Below are 17544 nucleotides of genomic sequence, written 5' to 3' on the forward strand. Positions count from 1 at the left end.
GTCATTTATAAAATATGTCTGTTTATTCAAACATAATAGCTGGGTTCATTTAGTTTGACAGCAGAGGATGCAATAAAAGTGCTTAGGGTCTCTGTCTTTCATCAGTCGCTCACAGGGTCTTCCAGCGCCCATTCACTTCGGCACTGGATGACCTACATAAAACATTTAAATCAATTGGTGACTTTTTAAAGACTTATTGAATGAACTTTATATTCCCCCATTTATAAGAGTCAATTCACTTTTAAAATATATTTCTAATAAATCTATTATAAATAAATCTCTAATAAATCTATATTTATTAAAAATTATATATATATATATTTCATCTGTGTAAGATAAATTAAGATAAAATAAGATAACTTATCTTATTAAGCGAACTTCCGCTTTTGACGCGACAGCAACTTCCTTTCGACCGCGGACGTCCGCCATTTTGTCTGCGTCTCGGTGGCCCCCGGAGCCGGAGAGCCGTGGCTCGCCGTGGACCAGCGCAGGAGAATGCGGAAGTGCACTTTGCCAGGTTGGGCGTGCCGGGCGTGCCCCCCGCCACCCGGATTCAACAACAGTGGACACGATATAAAGAGAATGTGTCTGTGACTCTCCCACTGCTCTTCGCCTGCCGACCACGCCAGCCACACCGGTAAGTAAAGGCTTCTTTTTTTTTAAACCACCATGATTATCATTACACGACAAGATAAACATTGTAAGTTCAGTGTATTGTGTTTTCTGTCTGTCCGTCCGTCTATCCAGCTTAACAGCAATGTTATTTTTTTTTTATATTTACTGTATTTTTTTTGTTATCTTCATTTATCTGTATCTATAGTTTATAACAGCAGTGCTTAAAATTTCTGTTTACTTTTTTTTTTTTTTTTTAGTTTAGGAGTGCGTGTGCGTGTGTGCGTGTGCGCGTCTGTGTGCGTTGGGGCTGTTGGCGATATTGACAAAATGAAAAACAATCATCATAATTATAATAGTCATATTAACAATGATATTTTTCACAAATATTGAAATTTGGTCGTTTGACATTATTTGGGGGATGACTATTACAATACAAACAACTTCATGAATCCCACTAGGAGCAATTTGTTTGGAGCATCTTGTCGTATACCAATACACAGCAACATACAAACAAACAAACAAACTTTATGAACACAATAAAAGAATCAGATGAAACACTCTCCAACAATGACAGTGGTAAAAAAAACCCCCAATAACCTACAAAGCATTAAGCAGTCAAATTGCATAGGGAAATAAAAATTTAGAATAGCGGTTAGTTTTATGAGCAAATAAACAACATAACAACGCCCTGATGGCAACAGAGAAAATTCTCTTGCAGGGCAAGACAAATTTATTTGTATAGCACATTTCAACAAGAAGCCAAATCAAAGTGCTTTACTCAAGACATCAAAATCATCAAGACACAGTGTAAAGAAACACATTATAAAAGGACATCGAATGCATAAAGTTAAATGATAGAATACATCGAATGCATAAAAGGTGCAGCGCAAGGAAGGAATCAAAGAAACCTTGTTTGACTCTTTGTTAACAATTATTTCTCCTCATCCCAGAATCGTTTTTTTTACCTTGACGAGGCGATATCCTCGCCCCCGAGAATAGTCCAGAAGAAGCCAAAATACGTGCTGCTTTCTGGAGGATTTGTTGTTTGCGAAATGAATTCTGATCTCTTTGTTTTACTCCGGTGATCCTAGAACAGATTTCAACATCGCTGTTTCTGTCTTTTACTGTGAGGCTGTGAAACCAGCAGATTTCAAAATAAAAACTCCGGCGACTCTCACAAAAGATTGATAAAAACGACCGAGGATGACAGGACTGACAGAAAGGGAATTTAGTTTTTGGAGAATAATAATTCTCTGTTGTCCCTGCTTCACAATAGCTTCAGTGTTCACATCAAATTTAAGGTGGTCATCAAAAATAGTACCCAAATATTTGTATGATGTTACCATTTCCACTCTTCCATTATGTGTGATGCATTCTTTGGTGCATCTCTGGTACGTCTAAAATAAATTTTCCGTATCTAAAATCAAGTTCTTGGTTTCAAGTCCAATAAGTTGTTATTGCTACTATTGGTGTTTTCAGAAGAGACTCTGATAAGAGCAGCTACTACAACCAGGGAAAGACAGCATTTGACTTCTTCTTCTTTCGGCTGCTCTCGTTATGGGTTGTCACAGCTCCATCCTCAGCCTCCTTCTCCCAATGTAACTCTCATCTCTCCTACACATGTGTCCAAACCATCTCAATCTCGCCTCTCTCACTTTTTCACCAAATTGCCCAACCTGAGCTGTCCCTCTAATGTATTCATTCTTTATCCTGTCCATCCTTCTCACTCCCAATGAAAACCTCAACATCCTCAACTCTGCCACCTCCAGTTCAGCCACCTGCCTTTTTGTTAGTGCCACCGCCTCTAAACCGTACAACATAGCTGGTATCACTACCGTCCTGTAGAACTTCCCCTTCACTCTTGCTGGAACCCTTCTGTCACAGATCACTCCGGACACTCTTCTCCACCCACTCCACCCTGCCTGTACTCTAATCTTCACCTCTCTCCCGCACTCTCCACTGTTTTGGATGGTTGACCCTAAGTACTTGAACTCATCCACCTTCTTTACCTCCACTACTTGCATTCTCAGCTTTTCGCTGCCCCCCCCCCCCATTCAGGCACATGTATTCTGTCTTACACCTACTGACTTTCATTCCTCTTCTCTCTAATGCATGCCTCCACTTCTCCAGGCTCTCCTCAACCTGCTCCCTACTCTCGCTACAGATCACAATGCCATCCGCAAACATCACAGTCCATGGAGATTCCTGCCTGATTTAATCTGTTAACCTGTCCATCTCCATTGCAAAACAAGAAAGAGCTCAGAGCTGATCCTTGATGCAATCCCACCTCCACTTTGAATGCCTTTGTCACGCCTACTGCACACCTTACTAATGTCTGACTGCCCTCATACATATCCTGTACCACTCTTACGTACTTCTCTGCCAACCCCGACTTCTTCATGCAATACTACACTTCCTCCCTCTGCATCATATGCTTTCTCTAAATGCACAAAGACTCAGTGCAACTCCCACTGGCCTTCCCTGAACTTTTCCATCAGCATTCTTAAAGCAAACATTGCATCTGGGGTACTCTTTCCTGGCATGAAACCATACTGCTGCTCGCTGATCCCCACCTCTCCTCTTAACCTAGCCTCCACTACCCTTTCCCATAGCTTCATGCTATGGCTGAGCCACTTTATTCCCCTTTAGTTACCACAGCTCTGTACGTCTCCCTTATTCTTGAAGATGGGTACCAGTACACTTCTTCTCCACTCCTCCGGCATCCTCTCCCTTTCCAGGATGGTGTTAAACAGTCTTGTTAGGAACACCACTGCCATCTCACCTAAACATTTCCATGCTTCCCCAGGTATGTCATCTGGGCCAACTGCCTTTCCACTCTTCATCTTCTTTAAGGCTGTTCTCACCTACTCCTTGCTAATTTGCTGCACTTCTTGATCCACTATCCCCACATCATCCACTCTTCTCTCCTCTCATTTTCTTCATTCATCAACTCCTTAAAGTACTCCTTCCACCTTCTCAACACACTCTCCTCACTAGTCAGCACATTCCCATCATTCCTCTTTATCACCCTAACCGGTTGTACAGCTTGGTCCCTTTGTCTTGCCAATCGGTACAAGTCCTTTTCTCCTTCCTTACTGTCCAACCTCTCATACAACTCGTCGTATGCCTTTTCCTTTGCCTTTGCCATTTCTCTCTTTGCCTTGTCCCGCATCAGCTTGTACTCCTGTCTACTTTCTTCATCTCTCTGATTCTTCTTCACCAACCTCTTCTGTTCTCTGCTCTCCTGTCATTCCACCACCAAAAGTCCTTGTCTTCCTTCCTCCTTCCGCACGATACACTGAGTACCTTCTTGGCCGTCTCCCTCACCACTTCTGCAGTTGTTTCCCAGTCATCTGGTAACCGTTCATTCCCACCTATTGCCTGCCTTACCTCTTCCCTAAATTGCATGCAACACTCCTCCTTTTTCAACTTCTACCACTTTATCTTTGGCTTTCATCTTTCTTTCACTATGTTCCTCTTCTTGGCCTCCAGAGTCATTCTTCAGACCACCAGCCGATGCTGCCTAGCAACACACTCCCCTACGACCACTTTGCAATCACTAATCTCTTGCACCTCCGGCATACGATGTAGTCCACCTGTGTGCACCTTCCTCCACTCTTGTATGTCACCCTGTGTTCCTCCCTCTTCTTGAAATACATATTCACAGCAGCCAATTCATTCCTTTTGGGGAGATCCACCACCATCTGTCCTTCCACATTCCTCTCCTTGAGACCATACCTACCCATCACCTATGTCTCTTATCCATTCGCCAACATGCCCATTGAGATCTGCTCCAACGACCACTCTCTCTCCCTTGGGGACGCTCTCCACCACGAAATCCAACTCACTAAAGAATTCTTCTTCCTCTTCCATCTCACACCCAACTTGGGGAGCATATGCACTGACCACATTAATTGTCATCACTCTGTCCAGCACTCTCCTCACCACCAACTCTTGACATATTCTTCCCCCAAGACTATCCCTACCCCATTTCTCCTGCCATCCACTCCTTGGTGGAACAGTTTATGCGGGGCTCTGATACTCCTGGCCTTATTCGCCTTCCACCTGGTCTCTTGTACACATAGTACATGGACCTTCCTTCTCTCCATCGTGTCAGCCAGCTCTCTCTCTTTACCCTTCCTAGTGCCAACGTTCAAAGTTCCTACACTCAACTCTACTCTCCTACCCTTCTTCCTCTCCTGCTGTCTCCGGACACGCCTTCCCCTCTTCTTCTTCTTCGGCCGACAGTAGCACAATTTCCACTGGCACCCTGTTGGCTAACGGCACCAGTGGTGGTTGTTGTTAACCCGGGCCTTGACCGATCCAATATGGAAATCAGATTTCTGCAACCCTCTATTCATCCGGGCTTGGGACTGGCACCGATGATACACTGGCTTGTGCACCCCAGTGGCTAGATTTAGCCACATCAGACAGCATTTGACTATATTGCAATATTACAATAACCAAAAATGACAATAACCAAAAATCAATCAATCAGTAACTATATTTTAACATGTAACCGATATTGTAATGACAAAAAGCCCAGCAATAGTGTGCGTGTGTGTCTAACACGACTAACTGTGTATCTCGTACCTTCTCTGTCAGATAAAATGGCATCACCATCCCCGCTGTCTGAGGCCAACACCACTTTCTGCCTGGATTTGTTCAAGGAGTTAATTGGAGAGAGCACGACTGGCAATGTCTTCTGCTCTCCTCTCAGCATCTCCTCGGCCCTGGCCATGGTTCTTTTAGGGGCCAGGGGCAACACTGCCACTCAGATGTCGGAGGTAAATGCAACCGATTTTTTTCCATTTCTACATATGAGAAATAGGGCTGGGCTGGTTATTTCATAATCAGGAACCCCCCCGAGATGAGATGATAATGCAGATCGATTCGGTTATTGGGTGACGATCGGATTGGGAGCTAAAATGTCATGACCAGCCCAGCCTTAAAGAGAAGTGAACAAAGACCAGGAAAAACCTCTGTGGTGCCACCCTTTTGGGTGTTTGAGAATGTAACTGTTTCGCAGTGTGTTGAAACACGCTTGTTGGAGGTCTTGCAAAATTTTCTGGTTATGCATGGCGATGTGTTGTCTTGCCCTCTCAGGAGGTGTGTATTTGGCTCAGATTGAACGTTTTGAGCCAGAGATTCACATAACATGGAATTTGTGCACCCAACCCAGAATGTATACTTATTGTGCCGTTATGATGGCTTAAAGTAAAACGTACTGATGTTGTCGGTTCTGGATCACTTTTCTTCAAGACAAATTCATCTCTAGAAGTGGAAGTCTCGGGAAGGTGAGAGTTGGCACGGCAGGAAAGATGACTGTACGTGTAACAGCAAACTCTGACTGTGCGACTTGCACGGGTTGCGTTCTCCACCATCAGCATGAATGGCTTCATGGTGTTCTGTTCTCTGACGCAACTCTCAACACTTTTTTTCATAGGGGAGCAATGTTCTGTTGTGTTACCATAGCGACACAGTGTATGCGTAGAAGGTAATAAACGCTCACTGTGGGAAATGGTAAAGCACTCAATTCACTATATCAACACTCAGTTTACAGTATGCTGTAGAACAGTGATTTTCAACCCGTGGTCCAGGGGGTACTGTAAATAGGCAGCCAATATTGTCTTTTATAAAAAGAATATTTGTAAAGTATGTATTTGTTGATTTGTTTTGTATTTAATTATAATATTTATATATTACATATTCATAATAATATATTTTTTAATTTAATTGTGTTTTTATTTAAATTTATTTAGAAAAAACAAACAAACAAAAACATTTTGGTTGGATGAAGGGTGTTAACACTTTCAAGTTTTTAAGTGGACTGTGAATCATAAAAGGTTGGGAACCACTGCTGTAGGTAAATGCCTTGTTTGACTCTTGCGTTTTTATCTCATTTACCTTTTTTTTATATCCCCATTGACACTGAAGCTCGATCCTTAATTTTGCTTTGACCCCAACCCAACGGCCCACTGTTGAAAAGGTCTGGTCTCTGCTGGGTTGTAGAACTGTTTACCGACTAGAATATTGCATCAGTCTGTACCACAATCAACCGAAGAATTCCTCACACAAATGCTAATTAGTTTACACTATATACACTAAGTCTTCACCCACTGCCCATTAAATGTTCACATTTTCAGAACCATGGCATTGCACCGTAGCATACAAAGGCCTGTTCTTTGCAGGTTTCCAGAACCGTGTGCTACTCATCTTTCACAGTATCTGATAAAAGGAGTGTAGATACATGAGTCTGTGGAAATGTGGACAAAATGGGAGTGTTGGCGATGAGGCAGGGTTTCTGTGAGAATTCTCTTGTTAGAGGCTCTGCTCCCAGTCAGCGCTTTGCCAAAGCTCACTGTTAGATCCTTAACCTGTACTGTAAGCCAACGTTTAGGGGACACATGTCAGTTCTTTATTTTTATATATATATATATATATATATATATATATATATATATATATATATATATATATATATATATATATATATATATATATATATAGTGGGGCAAAAAAGTATTTAGTCAGCCACCAATTGTGCAAGTTCTCCCACTTAAAAAGATGAGAGAGGCCTGTAATTTTCATCATAGGTACACTTTGACTATGAGAGATAGAATGGGGTGAAAGAATCCAGGAAATCACATTGTAGGATTTTTAATGAATTAATTGGTAAATTCCTCAGTAAAATAAGTATTTGGTCACCTACAAAGAAGCAAGATTTCTGGCTTTTCACAGACCTATTACTTTTTCTTTAAGAGACTCCTCTGTCCTCAACTCGTTACCTGTATTAATGAAACCTGTTTGAACTCCTTATCAGTATAAAAGACACCTGTCCACAACCTCAAACAGTCACACTCCAAACTCCACTATGGCCAAGACCAAAGAGCTGTCAAAGGACACCAGAAACAAAATTGTAGACCTGCACCAGGCTGGGAAGATTAAATCTGCAATAGGTAAGCAGCTTGTTGTGAAGAAATCAACTGTGGGAGCAATTATTAGAAAATGGAAGACATACAAGACCACTGATAATCTCCCTCGATCTGGGGCTCCATGCAAGATCTCACCCCGTGGGGTCAAAATGATCACAAGAAGGGTGAGCAAACATCCCAGAACCACACGGGGGGACCTAGTGAATGACCTGCAGAGAGCTGGGACCAAAGTAACAAAGGCTACCATCAGTAACACACTACGCCGCCAGGGACTCAAATCCTGCAGTGCCAGACGTGTCCCCCTGCTTAAGCCAGTACATGTCCAGGCCCATCTGAAGTTTGCTAGAGAGCATTTGGATGATCCAGAAGAGGATTGGGAGAATGTCATCTGGTCAGATGAAACCAAAATAGAACTTTTTGGTAAAAACTCAACTGGTCGTGTTTGGAGGAGAAAGAAAACTGAATGGCATCCAAAGGACACCATACCTACTGTGAAGCATGGGGGTGGAAACATCATGCTTTGGGGCTGTTTTTCTGCAAAGGGACCAGGCCGACTGATCCGTGTAAAGGAAAGAATGAATGGGGCCATGTATCGTGAGATTTTGAGTGAAAACCTCCTTCCATCAGCAAGGGCATTGAAGATGAAACGTGGCTGGGTCTTTCAGCATGACCATGATCCCAAACACACCGCCCGGGCAACGAAGGAGTGGCTTCGTAAGAAGCATTTCAAGGTCCTGGAGTGGCCTAGCCAGTCTCCAGATCTCAACCCCATAGAAAATATTTGGAGGGAGTTGAAAGTCTGTGTTGCCCAGCGACAGCCCCAAAACATCACTGCTCTAGAGGAGATCTGCATGGAGGAATGGGCCAAAATACCAGCAACAGTGTGTGAAAACCTTGTGAAGACTTACAGAAAACATTTGACCTCTGTCATTGCAAAAAAAGGGTATATAACAAAGTATTGAGATGAACTTTTGTTATTGACCAAATACTTATTTTCCACCATAATTTGCAAATAAATTCTTTAAAAATCAGACAATGTGATCTTCTGGATTTTTTTTTCTCATTTTGTCTCTCATAGTTGAGGTGAACCTATGATGAAAATAACAGGCCTCTCTCATCTTTTTAAGTGGGAGAACTTGCACAATTGGTGGCTGACTAAATACTTTTTTGCCCCACTGTGTGTGTGTGTGTGTGTGTGTGTGTGTGTGTGTGTGTGTGTGTGTGTGTGTGTATGTGTGTATATATATATATATATATATATATATATATATATATATATATATATATATGTATATATATATATATATATTTTTTTTTTTTAACTTAGATTCATTATTCATATTTCCCTGGAGGGAAATTGCAGCATCAGAAAAAGTTTAAATAATAATAAAGCAATGGACTAAATAAATACAAGGGCAAAAGTGGCAATATATAATTAAAACAGTTGACTGTACCCAATAAAATATTATAATATACACTAAAGTCATTGATAAACAACAAAATATATCACCTCAAAAATAACCTCGAAAAATAGAAAGAAAGTGACCCTAATAAATCTAACTGGAAAAATGTGGTCATATACAATAAAACCAGTATGCAAAACCAGAAAGCCATCCAACTCACTACATTTTTTACATCTACAACTCTGAGCCTGTTAACTGTATAAGTGATCCCCATGATGAGACGTGCTGCCAACTCCACCTCTAGGTTCTCTGCTTCTTAGAAGCAGAGAAGCCGAAGCAGGGAGAAGCTGAGCAGCAGCAGCAGCAGCAGCAGCGGCGGCGGCAGCAGCAGCAGCAGCAGCAGCAGGTCCAGACCAGCCAGCTACCATTGTTTCTGCAGAAGAAGAAGGCGGTAACAACAAAAAATCATAAAACATTTATGAAACTCTATGACTTCCCCACACTTGTATACTTCTTGCTACTAACTAGTGTGTGTGTGAGTGGTGTCACAGGTGAAGGGTCCAAGGTGTATGGGTGTAAGGTGGAGTGTTATACAGGGTTCCTACCAGGACCATGAGGTGCTTGACTTTCATCCTCAGAAACTGAACTACTGGAATACCTTGAAAATAGCCCCTTTGTGCAAAAGTGCTTGAAATGTCCTCGAACCTCCCCTTGCGATAATTGAAAACCTGTGATATTCCACCTGGTTTTGTGATTCATATGAAAACCTAATACAATTGTTCCAGAATTTATTTTATGACATGACTATGCCAGGGAAATGTAAATTTAATCCAGCGTGGTTGGAAATAGAGATGAGTCAATTACAATTAGAGATGAATGTGTGTCTGTGGGCTCGGTGGAACAAGCTCAGGAGCAGATGGACCGCACGTCATGACAAGTGCTCTTCTCGTGTGTGTGTGTGTGTGTGTGTGTGTGTCTTTTTACCTGTTGCTCGTTGGACCAATCAACGAGCAACAGGTATACAGCCACACTGATTCTGGCCCCAATTAACTAGACCCAGGACAGGTGTAGCTGCTCAAACCACACCATCCCTACACCACAAGATTATATTATATTTTAATTAATAACGATCACATTGAAAATTGCTTATTTGTTTTGCGCAAAGTCCTTGAAATTGAACAATTAGAACAAGTACTTTAAATTCCTTGAATTTAATTGCAATGTAATTGTAATGTCAGAATGAACCCTGCTTATAGGCGTTTAAAAGTTCAAGGCTGAAAGTATTTACTGCTGGTGTTTTCTTCCTCATCAGTGTTTTGGTTTCCTGCAACAGTTTTTTCTCTGATAAGGAGCAACAGGATGCTACTCTGTGCTCTCCAAACGTTGACAACACCAGACACATTCAAAATGTATTGGGGAAAAGCTATGACCTTACCTAAAGTACAATAACTTTACCATTTCTCTCATATTCCTCACTTTTTCCTCCTTCAAATGGTTCCATGGAGATATTTTTGGACGACTTGTTAATATCAACACTGTTTTCCTATCTCACTCTTGTTTTGCCCGTTCTAGTTTCTTTCAGCCTATATTTACTTTGCATGTTATGGTGGTGGTGTAAAGCGGACGAACAGCCTGTCTGTGTGAATGTTAAATAAACGAATCTGTCTAAATAAACTAACCCCGTCCACAGTCGCTGCAGCTCCACAAAGCCCCGGGTGACGTCCACCTGGGCTTCTCAGAACTGATGAGTGAGCTGAACAAGCCGGGAGTGCTGTACTCCCTCAGCCTGGCCAACAGGCTCTATGGAGAGCAGACTTTCCAGTTTGATGAGGTGGGTGTGTCTGGCAGCGTGTTTGTTGCACTGCTGTGGGTATCGCGTGGGTAGTGGGAGCGCTCGCACAAAGGCAGGCATAGCAGGAATCTCTCTGCTGCGCACAGTGAGGATGGGTCAGCGGGGGGGCAGTGTCCAAAGCAAAATTACCTTTCCAAATGTGATGTGATTTTTTTCTCCCATTCTTGGCGAATTGGCAATAGTTTAAAAGGAAATGATTGAATAAAGATACCGATTCACCCTAGTGTGCTTGGATTTTAGCAATGCTGATTTATGATTCCAGGACTTCTTGGGAGGAACCAGGAAGCACTACAAGGCAGAGCTGGAGACCGTGGATTTCATAAAAAACGCAGAGACGGCCAGAGTGCAGATTAACAAATGGGTTGAGAATCAGACGCAAGGTGAAGCACACTCACAGACGTACACAGAAAAAAAATTAAGATCCCCAAGCTTAGCCCCCCCCCGTAGTTAGACTTGGAGTTGAGGTGTTAAAGCTGCTTAAAAAGACTCCAACGGGTTGAAGAGCTGAAGGGGTTTTTCCTCTGCTCTTTGTGTACTGAACAGAACCCTAATGTTGCTTATTTTCTTGTGTTTACACCAGAAAAAATCAAGGACCTGCTCACTCCAGGCATTTTGGACAGCTTCACCAGGCTGGTGCTGGTCAATGCCATCTACTTCAAAGGCAACTGGGACAAGCAGTTCAAGGAGAGCGACACTGTCGACGCTGTGTTTAGACTCAACAAGGTAAGAAACACTGCATGGAGACAAAATGGTCGTCATGGGAAACAAAAATGACAGTCAGTATAATTTTCAAGTCATCAACCGTTAGGGTATAATTTAAATGTTATTCAAAAAACCTCCCAATAATGACAGTATTTTTTTCAAAAATAAAATACTCTAAATGCACTCTTCCAAATTATTATGCACAACAGAGTTTTAAAGCATTTTATATGTTGTAAAGAACTGAAAATGGTCAGTTGTTGAATTTGCAGCATTAGGAGGTCATATTTACTGAAATCAAAAGCTATTTCAATCAAAAACATCTTAACAGGCCAAGTTACATGTTAACATAGGACCCTTCTTTGATATCACCTTCAGAATTCTTGCATCCATTGAACTTGTGAGTTTTTGGAGAGTTTCTGCTTGAATTTCTTTGCAGGATGTCAGAACAGCCTCCCAGAGCTGCTGTTTGACGCAAACTGCCTCCCACCCTCATAGATCTTTTGCTTGAGGACTCTCCAAAGGTTCTCAATAGGGTTGAGGTCAGGGGAGGATGGGGGCCACACCATGAGTTTCTCTCCTTTTATGCCCATAGCAGCCAATGACGCAGAGGTATTCTTTGCAGCATGAGATGGTGCATTGTCAGGCATGAAGATGATTTTTCTACGGAAGGCACGGTTCTTCTTTTTGTACCATGGAAGAAAGTGGTCAGTCACAAACTCTCTAGACTTTACCGAGGTCATTTTCACACCTTCAGGGACCCTAAAGGGGCCCACCAGTTCTCTCCCCATCTCTCTTCCCGGCCGAAAACATGACTCTGCCACCTCCTTGCTGACGTGGCAGCCTTGTTGGGACATGGTGGCCATCCAACAACCATCCACTACTCCATCCATCTGCACCATCCAGGGTTGCACGGCACTCATCAGTAAACAAGACTGTTTGAAAATGAGTCTTCATGTATTTCTGGGCCCACTGCAACCGTTTCTGCTTGTGAGCATTGGTTAGGGGCGGCCAAATAGTAGGTTTATGCACAACTGCAGCCTCTGGAAGATCCTACACCTTGAGGTTGGTGGGACTCCAGAGGCACCAGCAGCTTCAAATACCTGTTTGCTGCTTTGAAACAGCATTTTAGCAGCTGCTCTCTTAATCCCATGAATCTGCCTGGCAGAAACCTTTCTCATTACACCTTTATCCGCACCGACCCGTCTGTGCTCTGAATCAGCCACAAATCTCTTCACAGTACGATGACCATGCTTAAGTTTTCGTGAAATATCTAATGTTTTCATACCTTGTACAAGGCATTGCACTATTTGAGGCTTTTCGGCAGCAGAGAGATCCTTTTTCTTTCCCATATTGCTTGAAACCTGTTGCCTGCTTAATAATGTGGAACATCCTTCTTAAGTAGTTTTCTTTTAATTGGGCTCACATGGCAAACTAATCATCACAGGTGTCTGGGATTGATTTCAGTGATCCAAGGAGCCCTGAGAGACAATACCATCCTTGAGTTTAATTGAAAAACAAAAAATTGAATGTTTAGGACACTTAAATCCAATTTGCATAATAATTTGGAACGCAGTGTATAAGATCTTTCACGAGGAGGAATCCCTGACGAGTCTGTCGGGTCTCCAAACTATGTTTTGTCACGAAAACACACGAGGAGTGACACCGGAAATGATGCAATACCATGCATGGGATAGTATTATTTATATTTTATTAGATTCTTGATCACCGTAAACAAACAAAAAAGCAGAATTTAAATAACAAATGTATATGACAAACATAGAGAAGAAAAGTAAAATTGGTATGTTGTGTGTTTCTGGCTGCTGGTCCGTGCCGTGCCGTCTCCCCGTCACTGCTTCTCGACCCCCAATCCCCCACCCCTCCTATTCCATGTCTGCTCTAATTGGCTGTAGCTTGTTGCATCACTCCCGAGTCGATCCCGACACAACCAGATATTAAACCTGCTTAATATTTCGCTAGCGTTTGCGAGCGCTGGACAAGCAGTTGGAGCGCGTTGTGAGCAGTTCACACCACACGCTCATCGCTCACGAGAGCACGCTGTGATTTACCTCCTATTTGGGGTTTTGCTCTGCGATCTCCCAAAACGTGATGGTGAGTGGGAAATCAGGCTAAAATCACATAGTCTGAACTCACCATTATAGGACTTAAAGTGCCAGATACCACAGGACACCTTCGGAGGTCTTGTGGAGTCCATGCCTCGACAGGTCAAAGCTGTTTTGGCGGCACAAGGGGGAGCTGCACAATATTAGTGCTTATTAGTGGTGGTTTTAATATTGTGGCTGATCGGTGTAATTCATTATATACAGTATATAATACATGTACTAATATAAATAATACACAATGACATCAAGATTATTATATTTTAATTAATAAAAATCACGAAGGCATGAATGGCATGAAGTCCTTGAAAATGAAAAAATTGTGCTTCAAAAAAAGTACTTGAAATCTCTTAATTTCATTTTTTACTTTCAGAATGAACCCTGAGTCCAACAAAAATAAAACTGCAATGACAAATATGAGAATGAAAAGTTACACACAAGAGTTACTTCATTGTAGCTACAAACACACCCTTTTATGCTGGAGTGTTGCATCAGAAAGCAAATGGCTCACGGTCATGCCTGAGTGCGCCACCGTGTTGTGAAACTTCAGTTTTTCATCTATCATGCTTTTTTTGTACTCATAAAAGTGTGAGCAGTTCCGAAGTTTCTCAGTTATTAGGTATGGCAATCAGACTTTGCTTAATCCGGGGTGAAATGTTGCAGCATGCTTCTGGTTTCCACATCAAAGTGTGCAGAAGTTCATGATGAGAGATGGGAAGAATTTTGACCTGTCACCTGCACTGTCAGTAGCTCTATTGTGGTGCAATAAGCAGAAGCAGTTTCATAAAAGACAACACTTATTGTTTAACTGTTTTGCTGCTATCTTGAATTATATTTGTATTTCTATTGAATTTATTTGTATATACCGTACATATTGATGAACATTATCTTTAACTCGTATTTGCATCAAACTTATTTTCTTTTCCACCTCAACTTATAGAAATCTTTTTCCGTTCAGTATCTGTGCGAGCATTGAGTAGCCATGGCTTAAAGGTTTACCTCGATAAAGGACTTTATCACCACATGACATATTATAGCAGCTGGAGCTCCATTTATTGAAGTTAATGCCATACACTGCTCTGTTTTTTGTTGACTTCAGAATGAGACTAAACCAGTGAGGATGATGTACCAGAAAAGTAAATTCTCCCTCGCCTTCATCCCAGAGGCCAATTGCCAGGTAATCGATCCCATACTTTGTTATTCAGACCATCAATGATTCAGTTTCTCTAGGTAATGGTCAATTCAGTTCTCCACCTAACCCTTCATTATCTAATTACTTCAGTTTAAAAAGAAAAAAACTTTGCCAAGGTAAAATGTCAAATTTAAGCTATAGCCGTCCAACATTCGCTTTAATCTGTGCAACATACCGTGTCTGTCAGATCCTAGAGTTGCCCTACGAAAGCAAGGACCTCAGCATGCTCATCTTTCTGCCCAATGAGATGGAGGGTGATACCACCGGACTGGAGAAGGTATGACAGCTGTCCACTCACTGAAGTAATAACCACACACACATACACACACACACACACACACACACACACACACACACACACACACACACACACACACACACACACACACACACACACAGGAACCAACTGTTTACATTGTTTGCTCTTTAGCTGGAAAAGCAGTTGACTTATGACAACTTTGTGGAGTGGACCAGACCAGACAACATGCGCATGATGGAGGTTAGGGTGGGCCTGCCACGATTCAAGATGGAGGAGACCTACAGCCTGAAAGAGGTCCTGATCCGTATGGGCATGGTGGACGCTTTTGACATTGCACAGAGCGACTTCTCTGGTAGGACACGTGGTTAGACCATGAAAGGCATCCTAAAGATGACGCACCAGTCCTCAAAGAGCTTATTCATGAATGAGGTTAATAGATGGATCACTGAATAGATCATTTCCCTCCTAACAGGTATGTCTGAAGCCAACGACTTGGTGTTGTCCAAGGTGGTCCACAAGGCTTTCGTGGAGGTCAACGAAGAGGGCACGGAGGCTGCCGCTGCCACCGCTGCCATCTTCATGCTGCAGTGCGCCATGATACCGGCCACCTTCATCGCCGACCACCCTTTCCTCTTCTTCATTCGGCACAACCTCAGCGGGAGTGTTCTCTTCGCGGGCCGATACTGCTCCCCGCAATGAGCAGCTTGGCCTTCAGGTCCATCCATGTACACGTCAAGAATACTTAAGTTCACTACACCTTGAGAAGCTCTCCCAGTCATCTAGTGGTTTATGTGGAGGTCCTTAGAAACTCAGTAATATATACTGTGTTCATGCTCTATCTTTACGTTTAGTCATGGATTTCTCTTTTTTGAATCATGATTTCCCTCATGCTGCAACCTTTGGTTTTATCTATCCCACTAACTGTGCCTTAAAGGCACTAGATGCTGCCGACATTATATAGATCCTATGAGTGCACCCTGAAAGAACATGTTACTAAGGAATATGACAAAAATATTGAATAAGAAAATATGTTCTTGTCAGTCTGACAGAGCTTTCTAATGCTGAAATGCTACGGGTAATCATTTGAATAGAGGCTATATTTTACTTTATATTACTGTTTTTGTACTTGGTTTTCTAGAGAGAAAATAACAAAATGTAAGTAAACACAGTTGTGTCTGAACACAATTTCCAAGTTTCCTTATCCCATTATGCTTGGAATTAAATAGTGTGGATGTTGTTTTGATGTTTCTGTTTTAATTCAAATATTTTGTATATTTGGGAGAGAGGGAAAAAATAATTATATATATATATATATATAATCCCCTAATATTAAATTATTATTGATTTTAGACATAGCCGAGGTTAATGGAATATATATATTTAAAAAAAAAATCTGAAGTATTATATAAGAAAGGGCCATCTGTATTGATTATATGTATATTGAGTGAGCATTGTTAATATGTAGGTAGTATTACAATGTACATTGGTTGGCAGATGGCAAAAAAAACAATACCACAGCCCAGAGATTTGAGGTTAGGCTACCAGCTGTTTGTATTTTATATCAATATCCATAATGCTTATACAGGTATGTCACCATCTTGTGGTAGAAGATAAATTAACATTTAAAAAATTTTAATTTCCAAAAGAATAATACGCCAAACTACTATGTCTTGTTTGATCCTTACAATGAAATAACCGATTAGACAGGCAATATTCAATTTTATTGAAAATACGCCGATACACTAACTTCAATGACATCCATTCAATTTGTTAGTTGGAATATGAGGGGCTTGAGCTCACCTGCTAAACGTGGAAAAATCATAAGTCACCTCACCAGGATGAACCCCAGCTTCTTTCTACTGCAAGAAACTCACCTCACTGCACCCGAGCACCTGTTTTCTGCATCATACAACTAAAAAAAAAGGTGTTTCTATATTGATCAATAAAAGTATCCCATATCAAATTAAAACCACAATATCAGACCCAGAAGGGCATTACATCATGATTAATGGAATTTTGGGTAACATTAAATTAACCATAGCTAATATTTATGACTCCAATGAGGATGACCCAAATTTCTTTCACAATATATTTTCAAAACTCTTAGAATTCTCTGACTCAGTTATCATATTGTGAGAAGACTTCAACACAGTACTGGATCCAAGTTAAGACCGCTCTCAAACATAGACATGTATTGACAGTATAAAACAATACATGAGTGATCTTGCTCTTGGGGATTGTTGGCAATCAAGTAACTCACATTCTAGAGAATACACATATTATTCATTACCCCACCAAAGATTCTCTAGAATCAACCTTTTCTGGACAAGTAAGTCTGCAATGTCCAAAATCGCAAATCCTAAAATCCAACCTGTTATAATTTCCGATCACAGGCCGATTAGTTTCAACCTCATAAATGAAACAAACTGGAACCCTCCCGGCAGGTGGCGGTTTAACGCCTTACCCTTG

General features: G+C 41.6%; 1 protein-coding gene across 1 annotated transcript; it reads left to right on the forward strand.

Annotated features, from left to right (window-relative positions):
• Positions 1-456: 456 nt before the first annotated feature.
• On the forward strand, positions 457-16312 carry LOC307244865 (leukocyte elastase inhibitor-like). Its single transcript, XM_080020227.1, has 10 exons — positions 457-637; positions 5221-5402; positions 9258-9404; positions 10644-10784; positions 11068-11185; positions 11386-11528; positions 14724-14801; positions 15004-15093; positions 15247-15427; positions 15548-16312. The coding sequence occupies exons 2-10, from the start codon at positions 5226-5228 to the stop codon at positions 15772-15774; spliced, it is 1302 nt and encodes a 433-aa protein (XP_079876353.1). The 5' UTR covers positions 457-637; positions 5221-5225; the 3' UTR covers positions 15775-16312.
• Positions 16313-17544: the final 1232 nt, after the last annotated feature.

The sequence above is a fragment of the Zeus faber genome (assembly GCF_960531495.2).
Source record: "Zeus faber genome assembly, chromosome: 19".
Lineage (NCBI taxonomy): Eukaryota > Metazoa > Chordata > Actinopteri > Zeiformes > Zeidae > Zeus > Zeus faber.